Genomic DNA, 20,665 nt, shown 5'->3' on the forward strand with positions numbered 1-20,665 from the left:
GATTATTCCCTGCAACACGTTTTTATTAGAGAAGCAAGGCATACATATTTTTGGCCTCCTGAGAAGATTAATTCTCCCTTTTTCCCATGGATTCAACATACCTTCAAGCGCTGGGTTTATGAGCAAGAAAAATGATATATGTATTTTATTCTGAACTGTTTAGGAAAAAAAAATCGAACCTTCTATTTATAGAGTGAGTGCCGTAATCTAACCTGCTGTATTTATCTGCTAACAACGTATGTTTTCTTGCATGAAATCCCAAACCACGGGAAGAAAGGTGATTACTTTCTGCCAATCCAGCATATTGCACAATATATAAATTACACAACACAAGAGACTGCAGAGCTAAGGCAAAATGGTAACTATCGATCACCGATGAAGTCAAACTTTGAATCAAAATAACGTTCAATAATGGGATGTCGTAAGATGCTGACAGCGCCAAGGTCACTTGGTAGAGAGCAGTACTTGGAAAAACCTCTCTTTTTCTGACATTTGTGTTTCGGCTGAGGTATGAACATTAAACCCAAGACACTGAACTATGTCTAAAGTGTAAAAGATACCAAGATTTGTTTCTCCAGATACTTGTACTACAATGGTAGGCAAGTAGCTGAGAGTCAGCGAGAGGAAAGACTCCCAGGTGGTGGGCAGGTAAGAGTTCTGCAGCAGTAGCAGAGCTGCAGTATTTTATAACAGATGCAACCCTGTCCAGAAGGCTGGCAGTCCAAAAGAAATACTATCTAAGCTTAATTAATAGTAGACAAGCTTCCAAATAAATTCAGTAGATGTGCTCAGCATCAGCCAGAAAAGCAGGTGCAGGCAGTTACGCTACACAAGTTACACTACACTGCTTTACTGGATACAAACTTCTGCTGCTAATGTAATTTAAATGGCATTTCTGGAAGTCAGCCTAAAAGTTTGTAGACATAGCATGTACTTGGACAACGACTTCTAAGCTTCTGCAGGGAGAGGCAGAACTTCCCCCACTAATGCGCTTGCTACACACTCCAACATCGGCGCGACACGCGCCCGGACAGCAGCGCTCTGCCCTCACGGCCCTGAGGGAGCGACCCTCATCCCGCCCCGCACCCTGCGCGCCCGCGGCTGGGCCGTGCTGCCAAGGCCCGTGAGACCGCGGCGCCCGGCGCCTCGCAGCGGCCTAGGCCTGATGGCGGCCGCAGCCTCAGGGTGTCTGCTGCGACCCCCTCGCCTCCCTCTGCGGAGGGACGTTTCTCTCGGGGACGTTCAGCCAGGGCCTGGCACCGTCGCCGTCCCAGGGGACCTGGCCGCGGGGCTGCTGGGGGGTCCCCACCCCGCCATGCTGGAAGCCCACTGAGCCTATGGCCGCCCTGCTCCCTCAGGGGGAGGAGGGCGCCTAATTCCAACACCGCTCCTCCCGCCCGCCGACTTTGGACTCGCCCGCCGCGCCCACACCAGGGAGCCCGGGCGAGCCCATTACAGCACTAGGGGGGGGGAGGGGGAGACGACACGGCCCATCAGGAGGCCAACGGCTTTGCGCAGGCGGAGTCCGGGCCGAACCCCGCGTGGCGTTCCGGTTCCGTCTCCCTCTCCCCTCCCCTCTGCGGGGGCGCGCGCGGCCGCGAGGCAGACTCGCGCCGCAAGCCACCCCGCCGCGCGCCCCAGCCGTTTTTGCCACCTCTCTCGCGCGAGAGCAACAGCGACGAATCCTGGAACTCTCGCCCTTCCCGGAGGCCGCATCGCGCCTGCGCCGGAGGCGAGCGCCCCCCCGCCCGGCCCCGGCTTCCGGGCAGGTAGCGTAGGGGCGGGGAAGGCGATGGGGAGCGCCGGAGCAGACGAGTCGCGGGGGGGACTGAGGGCTAGAGCGGCCGGGCGGCCCGCCTCCCCGAGCGCGAGCGGCGGGGCCCCGCCCGGCGGCGCGCGAGCAGGTGCGGGACCCCCAGGCCGCGGGGCCTTCCTCGGCGGGCTGAGGGAGCGCGGGCACCGCGGCGGGTGGGTGAGGGCCGCCGGCCGGCCCGGGGAGCCGGGAGCGCGGGGCCCGGCCGGTGGCTGGAGCGCCCGAGCCCGCGGGGCGGGGAGCTGGGCCCGCCTTGCCCGCGTTCCCGCGGGCCGGGGCGAGGCGGCGGCGGTTTGTTGCGGGCGCGGAGCTGCCGCGGACGGAGCCCAGATCCGTTGCCTCGGCGGCTCCCGACCGGCGTCCGGGGAGCGGGTGGCTGTGCGCGCAGGCCGCGGAGCGGGCTGTGGCTGCTCGGGGGAGCGGTCGCCGCGGCTGAGCAGCGTCAGGCGCGAGGGCTCCGTGCTCGTACACCTTAAACCCGAAGTTTGGGAGCTTATGTCAGGAAAAGAAGACAGACATGGAGAAGAACATCATCATTTTTGTAAATAACCGGACTGTTATTGTGCACCTGCCTCTGTACCCTGAGCAGATGCTCTAGATTTTCTTCTTGTTTGGCATGTTTACAGCGAGTGATAAGCAAGGAAAAACTTGCTATGAACTTTAAATGGGCTCCCTGAGCTCGAAAATGGAAGCGTGACTGGCTCCTGTATGTAGATCTTTCTTCGTATAAAGCATCATGTATTTCTCTTGTTTAACGCAGCACACTGAGAAGATTGCGGAGCTTGCAGTTCTACTCCGTCATCTGAATTCAACACCTGCTGTCTTTACTCTGGGCCCTGCAAGATGCCAGCAGCCCTTGTAGAGAACAGCCAGGTTATCTGTGAAGTATGGGCGAACAATCTGGAAGAAGAGATGAGGAAAATTCGAGAGATTGTTCTAAGCTACAGCTACATTGCGATGGTAAATATTTTATGCTTGACCTAAGTGCCTTAGTCGAGGGATTTCTTGGGTAGGGGAATAAGTTGATTCTTGAGCAGGAAATGGTTTCCCCCTGTCCCCATTCAAACTGAGCTAGAAGTTCAGTGGTGAAAAGTTAGGAAGCTGCTCAGTAGAAACTTTCCATAATTTAATGCAAGTGGTGTTGACTATGGGTTGAGTGAAAGATGGGGAAGAGAGAGACCACCTTAAAAACATGAATTCATTTATTATTCAGCTGTTCATAATGTATTAGTTTGTACATCTGACCTGTTTCATTTTTCTGTTGCAGAATTGGGTTTAAATGTTTAGTTTTCCACCAGTGTATTTGCCCTTGCATGTCTTTCCCCGTTTGGTTACGGAAGATGCCCTGGTCCTGCAGGACAAAAGGCCTGCAAGTGGCAACTAGTCAGCTGGGCTTCCTCCTTTTTAACGGGGTCAGATGTCGGTTCTTAGGGAAGAAAAGTATTTTGGCTGCAGGTATGACAGTGTGTTTGGAAAGCTTTGCTTAAGATCACCAGAATCTCCCCTAGGGGGGAGGAATAGGGAGGAATCTATTCTTGCTCTTAAAAAATCTGTATCTGTTTGGCAGAAGCCCGGTAGTTACATAAATAACTGGTTTTAGTTACAATACTGTAAGTTATGCCAACTTAGCTTAGGAACGCTAATCTTCAAGACACAAAAAGTCCTTAATAAAAACACGTGCCCCTGCAGAGTGTAGTATTTCAGCGTAGAAGGCAATTGTGTGTGTAAATATGATTTTTTTGTTATCATATGTCAATGGGAAATGAGCTTCCTTTCTTCTGTTTGATCTCATTGCAAGTGGACACAAAAAGGTCTTGGGCAAGGGAGAGATTTTGTCAGATACACAGCACTGGATTCTTCATGAATGTTTTTGTGTACGCTGTAGTCAGTAGAAGTTATGTGACCTAGTCCGAGAGTCAAAATAGTAAAAAATTTTGGCTTTCAGCAAAGACAGCACACAAGCACTGGCCAAGGAAAATGTTTCTCATCTATGAGGTGGTTGCTCTGCTGTTAAGGTCTGTTTTGATTGGCAGGAGTTTTCGTTAATGTAGGCATTGGCTGTTCCTCAAAACCAGTGAAGGTTATCACTGTCTGTACTATTGAATGAAAATGGTCAGAGTGCTAAATTTAACTTAGAACATGAAAGAACACTGACTAAATTTAAAAAAAAGTCCATTTTAGTAGATGTAGGGAAAATGAGAGAGATGTTTAGATTATACGATAGTGCATATTGGATTACTTTATGATGTTTTTGTTTTGGAATAAAAATTGCATGTAAGGATACCTGTAATAAATGAATGAATGCAATAGTTAACAGATGGTGTAGGGGTCTTCTTAGTGTCTGACTTGTAGCAGTTTGAAATCTGTATGAATGTCGAAAAGGAGAAAAGTAAGTGATTTTGACAGAAGAATTCACAGAATGGAGTGCTGAGACCTGCAAGTGTGGAGCTGAATAGAGTCCTAGTAGAGTGATCATAATGTCTCCTAATAGAGTAATTAGTGAAATCAGATTTTCCCTTCTCTCGTAGGACACAGAGTTTCCTGGAGTTGTTGTAAGGCCAATTGGTGAATTCCGCAGTTCCATAGACTATCAATATCAGCTCCTTCGGTGTAACGTTGACCTTCTGAAAATTATCCAGCTGGGCCTGACGTTCACAAATGAGAAAGGAGAATATCCTTCCGGCATCAACACCTGGCAGTTCAACTTTAAATTCAACCTTACGTGAGTCTCTTGACCTCGGGAATAATTGCCTACTCTGTTCTGCTGAAGTGATGCTTTCCTTTGGCAAATGCAGGTGTCCATATGTTCATCATCAGTGGCTGCTTCTGAGCAGTAGAAAATCAGATTCTAGCACAGATTATGTGGGAACCTATCTTGGCATGAGAGGAGTTTGCAGTATTTCTGGAAGTCAAAGCTATGCTAAAATCCTATCCTTAATACCCTTTCCCGTGATAAATAGCTCATACCCAATAATTGTATGTGCCTGAAACTTTTTTCTGCAGCAATGTTATAGTCTTAATATATATATATAAATTCATCTCTTTCTGCTAAAAATAAATGGATGTGCTGTTTTCAACAAAAATGAAAATACTTCTTTACAGATGTACAGATCATGCTAAAATATAAACCAGGATCTAAAAAAAAAATGTTGCTGTAATTGTCACACCTGTTCCGGAGAGTGAATCTTGTTAAATGGAGTGTGGCAGTGGTTCTTGTCTCCTCCATACTGCAGTATCCTGGGTTACAGTTGAAGCAAGCTTCCTTATTCTTTCCCTTGTAATTGTAAAGACAGACTCAGCATAATTGCCACTAGAGCTGCCTGGAAATAAAAAGAGGGTTTATCTGTCGAAAGCACGCATTTACAGGAAATCAATCCGTATTTTCATGGAACTGTCATTGGCAAACACTGCAAACATTTCTAGCTTGTATGTGCAGATCAGACAGTTCTTGAACACCAAAGTTGCGATATTTACATCCACAACTTTGTGAGCCTCTTAAAAGTATAGAAATCAGAGGGATGCAGTTTTCACAGTGTGATCATATCATTTGACTGAATTATCATATTTGGCGTGAATTTTGCTCTGTGTTGTCATGTCCTTCGCTCCCCCACCACCCTCAGATGCAACACACCAGTGTAGAAGTCAGGTTCCTGCTCAGCTTTGCACCAAGCGTATCAACACCCAACCCTGTCCTCCTTCCGTACTCAAGTATTATGCAATTTTGTTTACTCCCAGAGATGGAACAGGAGATGATGAAAGGTGATATGTGCTGTGAAGTGAAAAAGAAAAATGTAGACAGGAATGATGCTCAGGGCTTTAGAGTTGCATGTCTTCCTGCTTGGGAGTACTCCCCTTTCTCCGTGCTCTCACCTGTGGTGCTTCTGTTTGCGTTGCAGAAGTGACGTTTTTCAGAATGTTACTCAGTTCTCTGGAGGTGGATTCTTGGGAATTTGCACTAGCAACAGAATTATTAACTAGTTACGATCGCAGAATAGCTTGTTATGGATGTAGGAGGCTGCAATAGGGGTATTAAAACAGATTCAGTTTGAATTTCTAGAGAGACAAATGTGGAACCCAGAGATAGCCTACTGGTCTCCAATTTTTTTAAATACAGTGCAGGGGGGAATTTTCTAAAATGAGCCTGACTTGTTAGTACCTTGAGTGCAAAGCTGCTTTTGTCCTTCAGGGAGGACATGTACTCTCAGGATTCCATAGACCTCCTTGCCAGCTCTGGGCTGCAGTTCCAGAAGCATGAAGAAGAAGGGATCGATACCCTGCATTTTGCCGAGCTGCTGATGACATCTGGGGTTGTCCTCAGTGACAGTGTGAAATGGCTGTCTTTCCACAGGTAGGTCCGAGGTGGTCACTGATGCTGTGAAGTGAGAAATCTCTTTTTGATTGAAATACTTCTGCTTTTGTTCATGAGGACTGACACAGATCTTAAGGAGAAGAATTAGCAGTTCTGCAGTTCTTAAAATAAGCTTAAAGATACAAAGACCAAGTTTAAGGACACTTGGCGCTTCATTTTGTACTGGCTCTTAACTGTGGTCTGAATTTTGTGTACGCGTTGCTTGCAAATCCTTTCGCTGTTACAGTCTTGCTCTATGGACGGAAGCTATTAACAAGTTGAAATGTGGTTTCTATGCATAGAAACTTGTGTGCATTGTAAAGTAAGGGGTTTTTTATCTTCTTCCTTACAATGTTGGTGGTGTTCTCAACTTCCATCTTGTGTTTACATGGAGGAAGAAATCTGTGTAGTTAAGATGTCTTTCTTGGAGTGTTTCACGCAACTTGATTACAAAGCCTCTGGTCCTTGATATCATCGCAAGTGAAAAGACTTGATGGAGGAGGAGGTGGTGGCAACAGATACTTATAGGGTTTCCTGCTTTTCCATATTGCCCGTAGTTACAGAAACTTGTGGTGTTGGGAAGAAAGGTTTCTTCTCCCCAGTGACTTAGCTGTTCTGCAGGAGGTTAGCGGAGGCACTTAGGGGAGCGTTCAGAAGTCCTACGTTGACAATAGATGATCAGGATGAATTTTGGCTCTTATCTAGAGGAGTTTTGTGAATGTCAGAAAATGTGAAGGTTTGAAAGCTGCAGCATATAAAACTCTTGTGAAAAATGAGGTATTGGTACCAAGTGAGTATAGGTGTTGCCTGCTTATCTGGTTTTGGTGGTTTTGTTTTCAGTGGTTATGACTTTGGCTACATGGTGAAGCTGTTGACAGATTCCAGGTTACCAGAAGAGGAACATGAATTTTTCCATATTTTGAACCTTTTCTTCCCATCCATCTATGATGTAAAGTACTTAATGAAGAGCTGCAAAAACCTCAAGGTACGTGTATCTCCTCAGCAAGCAAGGGATGGATACACTGTAAATGTACAGTAAGCCAAGCGACAGAACTGCTGCGTATATCAAGTCTTAAAACTGTATAAAAGCTAGTAGTCACACATAAGCACCTATGACTAAGTTTGTATCTAAAAGCTACTGCCGTCTCAGTTTTAGACTTATCAATATGTATATTATATAGGGGACACTCCCATAACCTTCTGGTTTGTGTATCAGTCATTTCAGAGGCTAATTATAATTCAGCATGCTTATGTTCCCTAGGCAAGGTGGAGTATTTCTTCTTACGTGAACTACTACATGACTTGATTAGCTGGTAGACACTCAGAGGGTTGGATGTAATTTATCTACTGAATCATAGCCTTGTTTGAGGAAAGGGAGGCAAATGTCCAGCATTTGTAACCTATGAATATACCCACAGTCATCTCAAATACCTGCAGCAGGAAGGCAAGGCACCTAAATCTGAGAAGAGTATTTAAGCGTTCTTGAGCAACATCTGCCACTGTTTCGCTCACAGCTGGTGTGTGTGTACTGCTGGAATCCACATCGATTCATTGTAGCCAGTGTTCGCCTGCATGTTTTGGAGAAGTGTGGCAATTGTGGCAAGAGATGGATCTTCCAAAATAAAATCTGTTCTGTTCTCACTGCAGGGTGGCCTTCAGGAAGTGGCAGATCAGCTGGATTTGCAGCGAATTGGACGACAACACCAGGCAGGATCAGACTCTCTTCTCACGGGAATGGCATTCTTCAGAATGAAAGAGGTATTGCAGTGTTCTTCTTTATGGTTCTTCTTTCTCCAGTTCCTATCCATAAGTGTCGACACACCCAATGTGTTTTTTGTTTTGTTGTGGGTTTTCTTTCTTTGAGCCTTGTGGCCATCGTACTTCAAACTGTCAGTAATAGGAGTTGTTGATCCTGGCACAGACTTCTGGTTTACTATCTTTCATGGGCTTATTTTAATTCCCACGTTGCATCTTACAGGTGGCTGACTTCAAATGAGCTATTTAATTAACATTGGGTGCACATTGTAGAGGCACAATTGAACAGTATCTGTTTCTTCCCTTTTTATTTTTTAATCTGCAGTTGTTTTTTGAGGATACAATTGATGATGCAAAGTATTGTGGGCGGCTGTATGGCCTTGGCACAGGAGTGGCTCAGAAACAGAACGAAGATGTGGACTCAGCCCAGGAGAAAATGAGCATTTTGGCCATTATCAACAACATGCAGCCATGATAAGCGGTACCGCTCCGCAGAACAGTTACCATGTCGGCAGCTGCTCTCCTCAATCATTTTCCCTAATAGCGTCTCAAACAAAAGGCATCTACAGCATACAGCCTGCAGGCCTGCAGTTTTGCTGAAGAGCTGCATCTTCATTTGAAACCCAGAAGAAGAGTTGACTGAATTCCTAATGCCAGCATTTGTGGTTTGCCATCTTTTTAATACTAAGGGCAAAAGACAGAACCTACTGTGTATACCTCTCTTTTTTTCCTCTTTATACTGTACAGAATCTGCAAGGAAGACTTAATGGTAGAATATTCAGTAGAGCTAAGGGTCTGGAAATCCAGTGAAAACGGACACAGACGTGCACACCAATTTGCAAATTGTGCTTTATAAAGCTTATTTTAAAACTTCTGCATGTTGTGAGGGTGACTGCTTCACCTCATGTTTCGCTTATTTTATCTTTGTGTAGTCTGTGGAAATTGCTCCCTTTGATCACTGCAGAGGTTTTGGAATGGATGACATATTAAAAATGATCCTTGCAGCTAAAAATATTCAGAGATTTGCTTTAACAACAGTGGGAATGGATATTACTGGAGCTGATTTGATCAGCTGTCCATAGTTTCTAATTCTGTATGGTACAGGTTTGATCCATACCGAGCCTCTGCTTAGTTCTTATGGGTATTAATAAACTGTAATAGATTAAGAGAGCCCAAAAGTTCACCTTTGCTCGAGGACGTTTTGACAGGGGATTAGACCAATACTCTGACTTCAGTCTTCTTCAGCTTAACCTACAAATTTTATTCTTCTCATTGCAACACATGCAGTTCAGCAGATGGATAAATATTTGTTCCTTTTCTCCTCCAGCCCCTTAATTTTACTATATGCTTAACAACAGACAAAACAGCTCAATTTCTCTTCATTATAAACATCTGAAAAGCAGTTAAGAGGATGGAAGAACAACTTGGGATTCTGACTTTAAAAAAAAAAAAAAAGGATCCTACAGAATAGCTCTTTTTTTTTTTTAACAGCTAAGTAATGACATTTCTTAAAAAAAAACCCCAAAACAAAAAACCCAACAGTTTTGGACATGGCAAACTTAACATTTTAAGACTATCTCTTGCATTTTAAACAAGCTTAAACAATCCATTATTAGGAGTTGAGTTTTAGAGCTGGTATTTAAAATGCTTGTAAATACTACTTGTTTTTAATTTTTTTGTAAAATAAATTTTTTTTAAACTGGGCTTTGTTTTGGATTTTCCATCAAGCACTAAAATTCCCAAAGTTCAGGCTTTGGAATCTGAATTTGAGCAATACATGCTCAAAGGGAAGATGCTCAAGTGTCTTTCTTCTTTCACTGTTTATGATGTGCTACTGGGGTAGTTCTTAGGAACATCTGCTTTTGAGCTTACAGTATAGTAGCTGATGAAAGTTGAGCTTAAAATCTCTTTGGGGGACTTGTCTTCTCTTTCTGCTCATCTCTCAGCACAGCTAGCATCATTGTGGAGCATTCTTTCAGTGCAGCATAGCTGCTTAAAGTGACAAATCCATTTGCTCACCTGTCCTGTGTGAAGTTTTCCTGCTTCATTTAAACTCTAGTGGCTCTTATGTATAGAAGGGCTGTTTGATTAAGCAGTAGCTCCCCCTCCTGGTTTTCAAGTACTTTGTACAGGATTTAGCAAGTTCAAGTTAGTGGCAACAATTTACCAGGGTAACATATCCACAGAAGGATCTGCTTTTGGTATAACCCCCCTGGCTTTCACCTACTGCTCTTCAAGTTGTTCTGATGCTTTACTCAGCTTGGAGCAGGAATTCTGTCAGTATCAAGTCTGCTGGAAGAATCTGGAACAGATCTTGCTCTAAAAAAGCCCTCCCTCCTTTTTTTCTTAGAACAATAATCATTATTGTACTTACCAACTTTCTAAATTCATGACCCCCCACTATCATACCATGAACTTGCTGCTGCGTTTAAAAAGTTGCTTCTAGAAATTACTAAGATAGATGCTATGTTCCCCAAGACTTTAGCAGCCTTGTTCTTTTCTTAGCAAGAGTTAGTTTTCCTACCAAGACAAGGCAACGCCTTTAGGTAAGCTGCCAGACTGGTCAAAATGTTGCACCTTTAAGATTCCAGAACCTAGGATGGTTTTTTGGTACTTCTAGAAGAGCAGCTTTTCTAGAGAACTGGATAGTACCTCAAATTTATCATCACTGTAGCAAAAAGGAGTTTGTTCAGCCATGGATGTTGCCAAGAGCAGGGACTGTCACTTTTCTTGGCCTGGAAAAATTCCTTGTCTCTTGCTAATTGTGCTGGAATCACATATAAAGATCTTGCCCTCCCTTTTCTATTGTACAGGTGGCTTCACCTGTTTTATCTACCAACTCTGATTGATGCAGTACCTTTAACAAAAAACCCCAGGTTATTTTTAATGTATTTAGCCTTGACTGATACTGATTTCTATGCATCAAATGAAACACCAGTTCCTGGTGGCAGAAGACTTTATTTAAAGGAGGGAAAATAAACTCACAATGCTTTTAAGAACAATACTGGCTTAAGGATCAGTTTGCTTATAGAAACCCTTGCCTTTCCTGAAGGCAGCTGCTATTCCTCCTCTGCTGAAATACTACTGATATAGCTGCTCAAAACTGCTTCTCTCACATGCAAATTCCAAGAGCTCTCACTGGCATAACTTCCAACAATTAAAAAAAAAACCCTATACAAAAATCCTGTATACAGTTCAAGGCCACAACCTACTGCTTTTCAATTTTCTAACACAATCTCCTTAAGTAGTAGTAGTTGATGTCCACAAGTGAGTCTGTAAATAAACCGGATTCTTTGTAGTTTTATCCAAAACAGTAGACTTCAATAGCCACGGCCATCGAAACAAGCCTTCACTTGAAGAAAGAACAGCCTTGGTGTTAAGTGACTGACAGCAGCGCAAGGGAGACGGTTTGCTCTCAAAACGTCACGTCAAGAACTTCGTGCCAGCCTTTTTGTAAATACTGGCGCTGCCGTGTTTCCTGAGGAGATCCAGTGCCTGTCGGTGTAGTTCCGGAGGGCACTGGGATCCAGTGTGAAGGAGAACAAGGCAGCACTCCAGCACATCGGGGAACGGGAACATCTGCAAAAGAAGGAACACGAGGTGAAGTCTACTCTTTCAATTATAATTGTTCAACTACAACATATTCAGGCAGCCGGCTTTAAAGACACTGCTTTACAGTATCTTTGGAACAGATGGTCCTGAGTTAGGTGCATTTTTTTCCTTTTCTTTCAGTGCATTAGCTCACGTTTAACCAAGTTTGCTCTCTCTTGCACAATTACTGTGATTACCTGTAGTTATAATGTAGACCAGAGAACAGAAGGGATGAGACAGGCTAGGAAACATTGTTTTTCAAACATGATGTGTAGTTTCTACAGTTCCTAATCCGATTCCTAAATTCCTAATCCTAAATTCCTGATTTCACTGTTTTTGCATACCTAAGTAGCCAGGGATTACTCTTAGAGTGCATGGGAGAGATTCATACAGAATACCCCATTGAGTTCTCCCATGATTTACCTACACTTTCCCACTGCACGGGGAAAGTTATGCTTGGAACAAAAATATCACCCTGATGCCATGTGTTAATTCTCTCAAAATTGCCACAGGATCACCAAGAAAGTCACTTCCTCACTTTCTGTATGAAAGGGATCCTGTGATGAGGCTGCCCTTCCAAAAAGACTGTCTTGTTTCCGAGCCACAATGCCCCTTCTTAAAACTTACCTTTAAATTGTCTGGAAATTCTGCTAGTTTCTGCTTTGCTTTTAGAAGCTGCTTCGTTAGCTCAGGGAGCGTAATGGGTTCCTTTACTTCATCTTTACTGTCAAGACAAGAGCAGGTTTTATGAGTAACTGTTTTGCTTAAATGACTGCATAGCCTCGCTCTCCTGTACAGGGAGCACTGGAGAGAGTTGGACAAGTGTTACACACTTGGGCTCGCTCTTGCCAAAGTCCCAAATAATTGCTCACAAAGAGACAGACCTCTTAGATCATGCCTGTCCTTTTCATTGTCCTCCCCTTTTCAAGCTGCCCTGTTTACTCACCGTACCAACACACCCTGTGTATCAGGAAGTTATTGAACGGTAGTAAGTTTATGCGCATGGTAGTTCAGCCCCAGGGAAAGGCAAGACTTTTGAGCTGTATGTTGAAGTGTCCCTGGGTGACAAGCCTGAGATTGCTTCTAATCTGAGCTAAACAAGAAATTTACTGCACAAACACACAAAAAAAGCAATGCTTTTCAATCAATTCGTTCATGTTCTGAAGCTTACCAATTCATCTGGTTGCTGTCAGAGCATGGTTTGTCCAATTCAGTCTCTGAACTCTGCTGCGGGTTGCTTTCCTGGGTGCTTCCATTCGTGTTTTCCTGGAGATTGTTCCTCTGCTGCTGATGCTGGTGGATCATATCTGCTAAGATCTGCTGGACCTCAGCTATGTCTCTCTGGGTGTTCTGTAGAGCAGCAGTCTCTTCTGAAAGCAGCACTTTGCAGCCATTCAGTTTTGACTGTCTGTCTACCAAATCGACTGAGCTAGTTCTTGAATCGCTTTCTGTCTCACACCTATGAGCTTCAGTTGTATTGCAGAGGTTTTCATCCATCTCAGCTGCAGTCTGATGAGGAGTTTCTTCAGGGGAGGAGTGACCTGAAATGTAGCTATTCTCAAGAGCTGTCTGCTCACTGGGACACAGCACAGGATCCAAACCTGCCTTCTGCAAGACAAGGGAGTCTTTGGGTGGGTTCCACCACAGGTCGTACAGCAGTCTGTAAGCCACAAAGCCCTCTAAACTTCTGCAGGCGTCCATGCCCTGAGAATCTGTGTTGTCCAGTTTGTGTCTCAGGTTATCACAACCTAAAAATGAAAAAAGGATTACAAATAGTTTATAGAGATTTCCGAAGAAGACGACCGGATCTGGTAAATGAATGGCTATCCTGGAGACCCAAACCAGAGATTGACTCAGATGCTCACAGAGTGGTGCAGGAAGCAAAAAAAACAAAGGCAGACATCTCTGGCATCTTTTTAAACACAATACTCTGCTCTGGCATGAGACTGCATGTTCTCATCATGTACAGCAAACTTCCTTGGTCCCAAGCTGTACATGAAGATATTCACATGATCAAGAGCCGCAAAATAAATGCAGTGCATACTATGCAGAGCAAGAATGGAAGGGCAGCTTGGAGTGATTTGTAACTAAGAGGGGAACACAACTTTCCAAAGTCCCCGTCTCCCTTAACAGAACAGAATTTGCTGCATCACCCGCACCAGCTGATACTGCTGAGCTTCCTTCCAGAGCTGGGAATTCTGATCGCCCAACAGCCCTCGCACTAGGCCAAATTCCGCAGGTTTCCATATATGTATGTATGTCTTGCTCCTTCTAAACGTTATTATGCCTAGTAATACTAATGGACACCTAGCTGTGCTTACAAGGAAGATGTCCCTATCTGTCAGTGCCAGGACATCTACAAGAAGAGACTGACCTTCAGGAAGGATGATACTGCAAATGTCTTGCATCAGGGTGAAGTTACCAGCATCGTAACTGCGGGTCACAGCTCCAAGAATACTTTTCACTGCCTCATCCCAGGCAGCAGTCTGATAGCTCAGGGCTGCAAGGGTCAGGTCATGGGAGATATGGAAAAGCACCTGCAGGAAGCACCAGAGAGCACGATTAATAGTTTTACTGCAAAGTATGAAATACTCGCAGCTGATGACTACTGTGGAAAAGCCCAGAAGCATGTGACTTAACCAAAAACAATTTTAATGACAATGGAATTTACATACTCTCCTTCATGCAAGAGATAAAGCAGTTTTACATTCCTCATAACTGTAAAATCAGCTGCTGTGCTTGCATGTGTCCTACTAAACAGATGAGAAGTGGGAGCACACCAAAGGTCGGTGACTCACTGCGGTCAGAGAAGAGCTGCAGGAGCACCACTCTTATGAACAGACCTTCTGAACGCCAGGATATTTTAACAGCGAGCAGCCCTGCCTCTCCTAATCATTCCACACAAAACCCTGAATCGCTGCTGAGACTACTCAGCTCTGCCAATCACTCCCACCTGGCCAGCACATATCCGTGATCTTGCTGCTCGTCGTTGACACCGTATGTCAGTTCTTACCTTGCATAGAAACAAAATGCAGAAACAAACTGGTGGCTACGCAAGCCGTCGCAGCTGCCTGTCACCTACCTCTCCCGGACTATAACCTCATCCTGCAGCAGGGCATAGACACCAGTCCCCTGGGGACGGCTGGCACAGCACCACGAAGCAGCTGCATTTGACTGCGTATGGCATAGTAAGGCTTAGTGTGTAGGCAGATCTAAATCAATTCACCTGCTTTGGGTGCGTGTTGCTGGTCGAAGGAGGATGCTCAATACTGCGCAGCTGCTCCTGTGCACACGTTGCTTGTTCAGTGGTGTCCATGCCCAGTACATTCTGCCACACTTCTATCACCATGTCAAGAAATGAGGCCTCTCTGTTCAGCTCCCAGTTGTGATAACAAAGAGGCACGGGGCTCTTTTGGTCACAGGGATGTCTTTCACTAAGGCACTTGCAAAGCAGTTCGTTAAGGCAGAAAACAAGTCTTTGTCCCTTTAACAAGAAAAAAACGAAAACACTCAGCTACTGCTAAAGAAAAACAGTGCCTTACTGACCACAGCAGGTAGACAAATTTAAGAACATCATGGCTATTAGCAGCTTGCTGGCGATAGACTGTTTCACAACTGCAGCTACCAAAGAACAATGCTGATAAGACTCAGAGACTCTCGGGGCAGAAGGAAACCTCAGAACAAGCTAAGCTAGCCTGCTGCTGCTCAGTCCACATGAAAACGAATTTCTGGATTAAGCCTCCACAGTTAGCTCATGTGTTCCTTTAATGTAAACAGCGAATATTTTACTTCACTTCTTTCTTCATATGATCAGTATTATATACTTCAAAAAAATCCCACTTTTCTCAACTACTTCTCATACAACTAACAACATAGAGCCTGTGTGCCTCCCCACTGTGGGCCCTTTGCCTTCTAGAAAAGTATTTTGAGGCAAAACCAGCTCAAAGGACTACCTGTGGACTACTAACATATGGGAAGTGGTGCCAAGTTAATCTAGAGAGAGACTACACTAAAAAAAGCAGAAAGGAAACAACCAGACTCACAAATAAAGTTTTATGTTGCTGAAGGACTTCCTGAGCTCCCACCCAGTTCCTGGATAACAGCAGGTCTTGGGCACATCTGAAAGACAAAGTTGCTGACAACTCCTCCTCTCCAGATATCAGCGCAAGCTCAGCAGCAGTTTTAAGGGATGTCGCATCCCCCTTTTTTGCCAACACCTTAACCGCATCATAGGGTGAGGAAGCCCCCAAATAACTGAAGAGAGATAAAAACAAATTGACTTGATTAGTACTAAAATACCATTTTAAAATTGTCTTGCAACACAAAATCACATACAAATGAAGATAAACCTGCATTTTCCACAGGTTCTCAGAGCTCTTATCACTTTGCTTTATCAAAGTTTACTGTAGACATATGGTGCCTGATCTGATGCAGAGCTACAAAGGGAAAGCCTAATAATCTGGACTGAAACCTCTGGTAGTGTGCAGACCACGCACGGCTTGGATGAGAAACAGAACTATGGGAAGAGGGAGCTGGGCTTGTTCAGCCTGAAGAAGAGAAGGCTGCGAGGGGACCTAATATATGCTTATAAATATCTGAAGGGTGGGTGTCAGGAGGATGGGGCCAAACTCTTTTCAGTGGTGCCCAGCAACAGGACAAGGGGCAATGGGCACAAACTGAAGCACAGGAAGTTCCACCTGAACATGAGGAAGAACTTCTTCCCTCTGAGGGTGACGGAGCCCTGGCACAGGCTGCCAGGGAGGTTGTGGAGTCTCCTTCTCTGGGGATATTCAAGACCCGCCTGGACAAGGTCCTCTACAACCTACCTGCTTCGGCAGGAGGGTTGGACTAGATGACCCACAGAGGTCCCTTCCAACCCCTACCATTCTGTGATTGTGAAAGAGATGGCTCTACTGCAGCATGGCATTTGGACCTTCTGCTTTGAACTGCCCTCTGGACTTCTAGAGGAAGCCCAGCCAGATTAGGCTCAGAAAGCACCTTAGACAAATAATGACCAGACCGTTTAACAGGTTTCAGCTGCCTCAAACCCAAGAACCTTCAGGCACGGAACCAATTCTGTCTTCTTCCCAGGAACACTCACCATTTGGCGGCCATGGAATAATGACCATCTTTCTCTAACACAGCTGCCCAACTGGTGTAGAGTTCCTTCAGAATTGGATCTTCTGGACGCAGCCTGGCCTTAGCAATTACAATTGCTTCCCTAATACACATAAGAGAAACCAGACAGAACAGTTAGTTGACTGTGTACAAAAAGTGAATCAAAATGTTACATCTTCCCCACCAGAAAACAAGAGCAAATCCTAAACATAAATATACAGCAACCTGTAAAAATGGTTCACTTTCAGGAGCTCGACAGCCTCATACACTTTATGGATGGACAGGAGATGGGAGGCAGCTTTCACATACTGCTCCTGAAAACACAGCTGCTTCGCGAAGGCTTCTACTGTCCAAACCCAGGCCTGATACCCAACTGCAAAAGAGAAGGCAATACAATTGGAGGCAAAGTTTTAAAACTGGAAGAATTCCTGTGGGATGACATCATCACTGGTTTCTTCTCTGCCCCAGCCTAGTTTTCTTGTTTCTTAACCATCCTAATACAAGTCACTGAGGCAATGAAACAGGGCAAAGCTAGGGCTTGAACATGACTGTAGGACTTCACTACCAGTAAAATAACTTAAAAGCATATTTAAATCAACAGCAAGCTGGAAGGACTGCTACATACTACAAAGAACCAACTTCGTGCTTGGAAGGATGGGCCTGCTCCTTCAAGAAGTCCCAAAGGAAACCACTCTACTTCCTGCTATCCCACCCTAAGGGTGCTTGTGGAAACATTCAGGTCTTTGTCATAAATAGGATATGTTTGGAGTTTGATTTTTGTTGTCAGTTAGAGAAGCAACTGCCTTCCAGTCTGGAACAGTTGTGAGTTTCCAACCCAGAAAAATCAGAATGAGGCCACCCTTGGCAGCTAATTTGATCTGCTTATGTGTTCCAAGAACAAACATACCCATGGGTGAGATTGCTACAAGCTGGTCTGTCAGCTCTCCCCTCTCAGCAGCTGCCTGGAGGACACCCTTCATATCTCCTTTCCACAACATGAGCTGCTGAAAGAGCTCTGGATGTCCATTCTCCAAGTGATGCTTCCCTGTTGGAAACAAACACACTTCTCATCAGCATAAGTGCAATAGCATTATTTGCTATAGTAAAATATCTTGGCAAAAGTGAGATTATTCAAGCTTAAGGTATTGCAGGTTTGCATTTGAAAGATGTAAAAACTACTTGGGAAAAAACATGTCTTTTCTTCTTTTCACGTAGACCTGCATTCTTAATTCTACACTTTAATCCACAGTAAAGAGAATTCAAGCATTTTTCCCAGTTTTTCTCCTTAAATGTAACAGTTACAACAGACATATTGTCCAAGTGGATTCCTTATTCCACTTACCTTCCATATCAATCATCTTGTGCAGAGAAGCCCTATCTGTGAACAGCCCCAAGTGGATGCGATCCTTGAGGTCAGGGGACACATCATCATTATCTAAACCAGATAAAAATAATATTTAAGATTTGATACAACACTGGGAACTGGGACCTGCCGAGTCACTGTACCACTCCATTACACTCAACTGTTGGCAAATGCTTATGTCTTCTACTTTCTTTCCTGTATAGCAGATTTAACAATTTGCAGATCAACACTTAGAACTTAACATGCATGTTTGATTAGAAGGACCATGTTTATGCAGAACATTTATTCTATGTCAAACATGGCACGTTCCTTTGCGTGCTCTAAGGAACCATACTGTGAGAATACCATGGCTTATTTTCTCCTGTCCGTATTTACTTCTGAAGGTGAAAAACACTTAGGGTGGAATTGTCTGCATATACACAATCTCCACAACATAGGATCCTACTCAAAACCTGTTTGGAGTGGCAGAGTGCTGAAACACTGCAAGAGAAGTTAGATAAGAGACCACAACTAGCAACACACTTTGATAAAGGTAAGTATTTTAAAAAAATAATGCCTGGTGGTCAAAGCCAAGTCCTTGGACACACGCTTCTGAATACTTTGAAGCACCTGCTCTCTAAGTATTTGAGTTTCAGACTGATACCTTTCGTTTTCAGACATGTAGCCAGCGTCAAGCAGTCCTGGTGCAATTCATCTTTTGACCGGTGATCCATGAATGTGCTGAAGGGTAGAATAGAACGAGGTTTCCTCTTTTTCAGAGAGGCATCAGGAACTGAAAAATCAGACACGTTTTAGTTGCTGCTGCACAGTTACAAGAGTCTCCTACAGCAGAACTCTCCACCGTATTCCAACCTGCCCCGCTCCTCACCCAGGAAAACGAAGCACAGATGCTCAAGTGCCACACGCATCTCTACTGTGACAAATCTGACTTTTGAATACTGATCACGTTGCGTATTTTGCTGCCATCTTGCTGGAATGAAAGTAGCAACTAAAAGGCAATATCTAAGCCCATGTTAAACAACTGCTCCATTGACCTGACAAGCAGGGCAAATAAAAGCAGCAGCAACTTAAAACGTGTTTTTTAAAAGTACGCTCTTCTTTCTCTGGCACTTATTGGGTGTCACATTAGGAAGCGAAGCTGCAGCCAAACAGAAGCCTAGAATGAGGAACCTTGCCTTGATGCAGGACTGTTAGAAGTCCCTGAAACATACTAACTTGGTTTCTCTTTAGGTGGATCCTTTTTCACAGGAGTGGCTTTCTGGGTTACAAAAGGCTTTGGCAAGCTGAATGAAGAATAGTCACATGCAGATGAAGATGTATCCTTGGACACTGTGGAATTAAGTGATAAAATAAATGATAAGGAAAAACAATACATGGAAAAGCCCATAGCAGAATATTTGATGTATTCACATTCTATTACATTAATTTTGAAATATGCAGAAACCAAGCTTTACTTTGCCATAGAACTTAATAGTTTTTTAGGGAAAGAAAATATTAAGAAAACTTTACAAGACTGTCAGAAAGCTAAATAAGATGTCAACAGACATTAACGAAGGTCCACCCGTCTTATCAGATTTATCACCAGAAGGCAACCCTGATCAAAAATGACATTGTTTCAAGCCAAACACAGTAACTTTGTTCGTTAGGCCAGCATCTTCTTATTTAAAGACAATTAGTCCCAAACTAGTTTAGAAAATTATGAAAGGCATTCTGGAACTGTATTTCCTTCTAGTGGACTAGTTCAATAAAACCATATTATGAGAAAATCTGCACGAAAATATTAAACTTGGTAATGCTCTGAGGGCTGAACAGTCTAGGAACGATTGAACCAAGACAACTGGATTATTACCAGTCATGGAGCCTTTATCAGGCAACTCTGCCTCCTGAGCTTTTCCTCCTTCATGTTCCGACACTCCATTTTCCTCTAGCAACGTTTCCTTTGTGCTCTCATCTCCATTCACAGCATCACTTAGATCCTGCTTGGCTGGACTCTTTCCTGTAGGCTTTTTCTTCTTGGTTTTCACTTTTGGTTGCATGCTTCTTTTTTTCTCTAATTCTATACTCTTTCTGCCTGCAAAAGGTTGCAAAAGTTACCCTGATGTGATCTGTACAGATTTTTAGTCTATTAGCTGTCTCTCAAGATCAACACTTAGTTTCCAAATAAGCATACAACTCAGTTTAAACCTGGATACTGTTTATTCTGGAAGAGGGAGCAGGCAGATTTGAATTCAGCATAAGAACTTACCATACCATTTCAACATGGCAACCCGCTATTTCCCAGCTCCAACTTCCAAAAAGGGTCTTCTGTTTGAATGTACTTACCCTGAGGAGGCCGTGTATGCTCCTGCTTTGAGATCTGCCATTTGTGAACTGAAAAGTCATCTGCTCCTGTATAAACAGAATCTGAATCCACTGGTGACCACTGGACACTCAGTAGCCGGCCCTGGTGCCCTCGGTAGTTGCAGAGGGGCTCTTCCTTCAGAACATCCCATACCTTACAAACAACAAAGAAATCCAATTACTCAGAAAGTCTCATCTTCCCCTGATACTCTGCATTTTCTCTTCAGTGATTTGCACTTGTAGGAGCTTCTCTTTTAGGGCATTTGCACAGGTATTTCAAACACCAAGAGGCAAACGGAGAAAATTCAGGGCTTCCTTTGTCTGTATCAATACGTTT

General features: G+C 44.1%; 2 protein-coding genes across 6 annotated transcripts in view; one reads left to right on the top strand and one right to left on the bottom strand.

Moving 5' to 3' along the window:
* Positions 1-9,619, top strand: part of CNOT8 (CCR4-NOT transcription complex subunit 8) — an 11,436-nt gene extending 1,817 nt beyond the window's left edge. Inside the window, exons 1-7 of one of the 4 annotated variants that reach the window (XM_075441425.1) lie at positions 1,634-1,769; positions 2,574-2,773; positions 4,342-4,535; positions 6,000-6,161; positions 7,002-7,146; positions 7,809-7,919; positions 8,242-9,619. In XM_075441425.1, coding sequence (XP_075297540.1) covers positions 2,657-2,773; positions 4,342-4,535; positions 6,000-6,161; positions 7,002-7,146; positions 7,809-7,919; positions 8,242-8,391 — 879 coding nt within the window. In that variant the 5' untranslated portion in view covers positions 1,634-1,769; positions 2,574-2,656 and the 3' untranslated portion in view covers positions 8,392-9,619. The other 3 variants (XM_075441423.1, XM_075441426.1, XM_075441424.1) reach the window with 3 other exon arrangements.
* The window catches only part of GEMIN5 (gem nuclear organelle associated protein 5), a 19,891-nt gene continuing 8,835 nt past the window's right edge, over positions 9,610-20,665 (bottom strand). For both annotated transcript variants that reach the window (XM_075441417.1, XM_075441416.1), the window contains exons 15-28: positions 20,311-20,482; positions 19,838-20,059; positions 19,204-19,317; positions 18,632-18,760; positions 17,968-18,060; positions 17,533-17,670; positions 16,851-16,998; positions 16,609-16,728; positions 15,551-15,761; positions 14,734-14,991; positions 13,882-14,044; positions 12,679-13,255; positions 12,135-12,231; positions 9,610-11,495 (exon numbers count right to left, since the gene is read on the bottom strand). In XM_075441417.1, the coding sequence (XP_075297532.1) occupies positions 11,340-11,495; positions 12,135-12,231; positions 12,679-13,255; positions 13,882-14,044; positions 14,734-14,991; positions 15,551-15,761; positions 16,609-16,728; positions 16,851-16,998; positions 17,533-17,670; positions 17,968-18,060; positions 18,632-18,760; positions 19,204-19,317; positions 19,838-20,059; positions 20,311-20,482 (2,598 nt within the window). In that variant the 3' untranslated portion in view covers positions 9,610-11,339. The remainder of the gene's footprint in view (positions 11,496-12,134; positions 12,232-12,678; positions 13,256-13,881; positions 14,045-14,733; positions 14,992-15,550; positions 15,762-16,608; positions 16,729-16,850; positions 16,999-17,532; positions 17,671-17,967; positions 18,061-18,631; positions 18,761-19,203; positions 19,318-19,837; positions 20,060-20,310; positions 20,483-20,665) is intronic.

This window comes from Opisthocomus hoazin, chromosome 22, assembly GCF_030867145.1.
Source record: "Opisthocomus hoazin isolate bOpiHoa1 chromosome 22, bOpiHoa1.hap1, whole genome shotgun sequence".
Lineage (NCBI taxonomy): Eukaryota > Metazoa > Chordata > Aves > Opisthocomiformes > Opisthocomidae > Opisthocomus > Opisthocomus hoazin.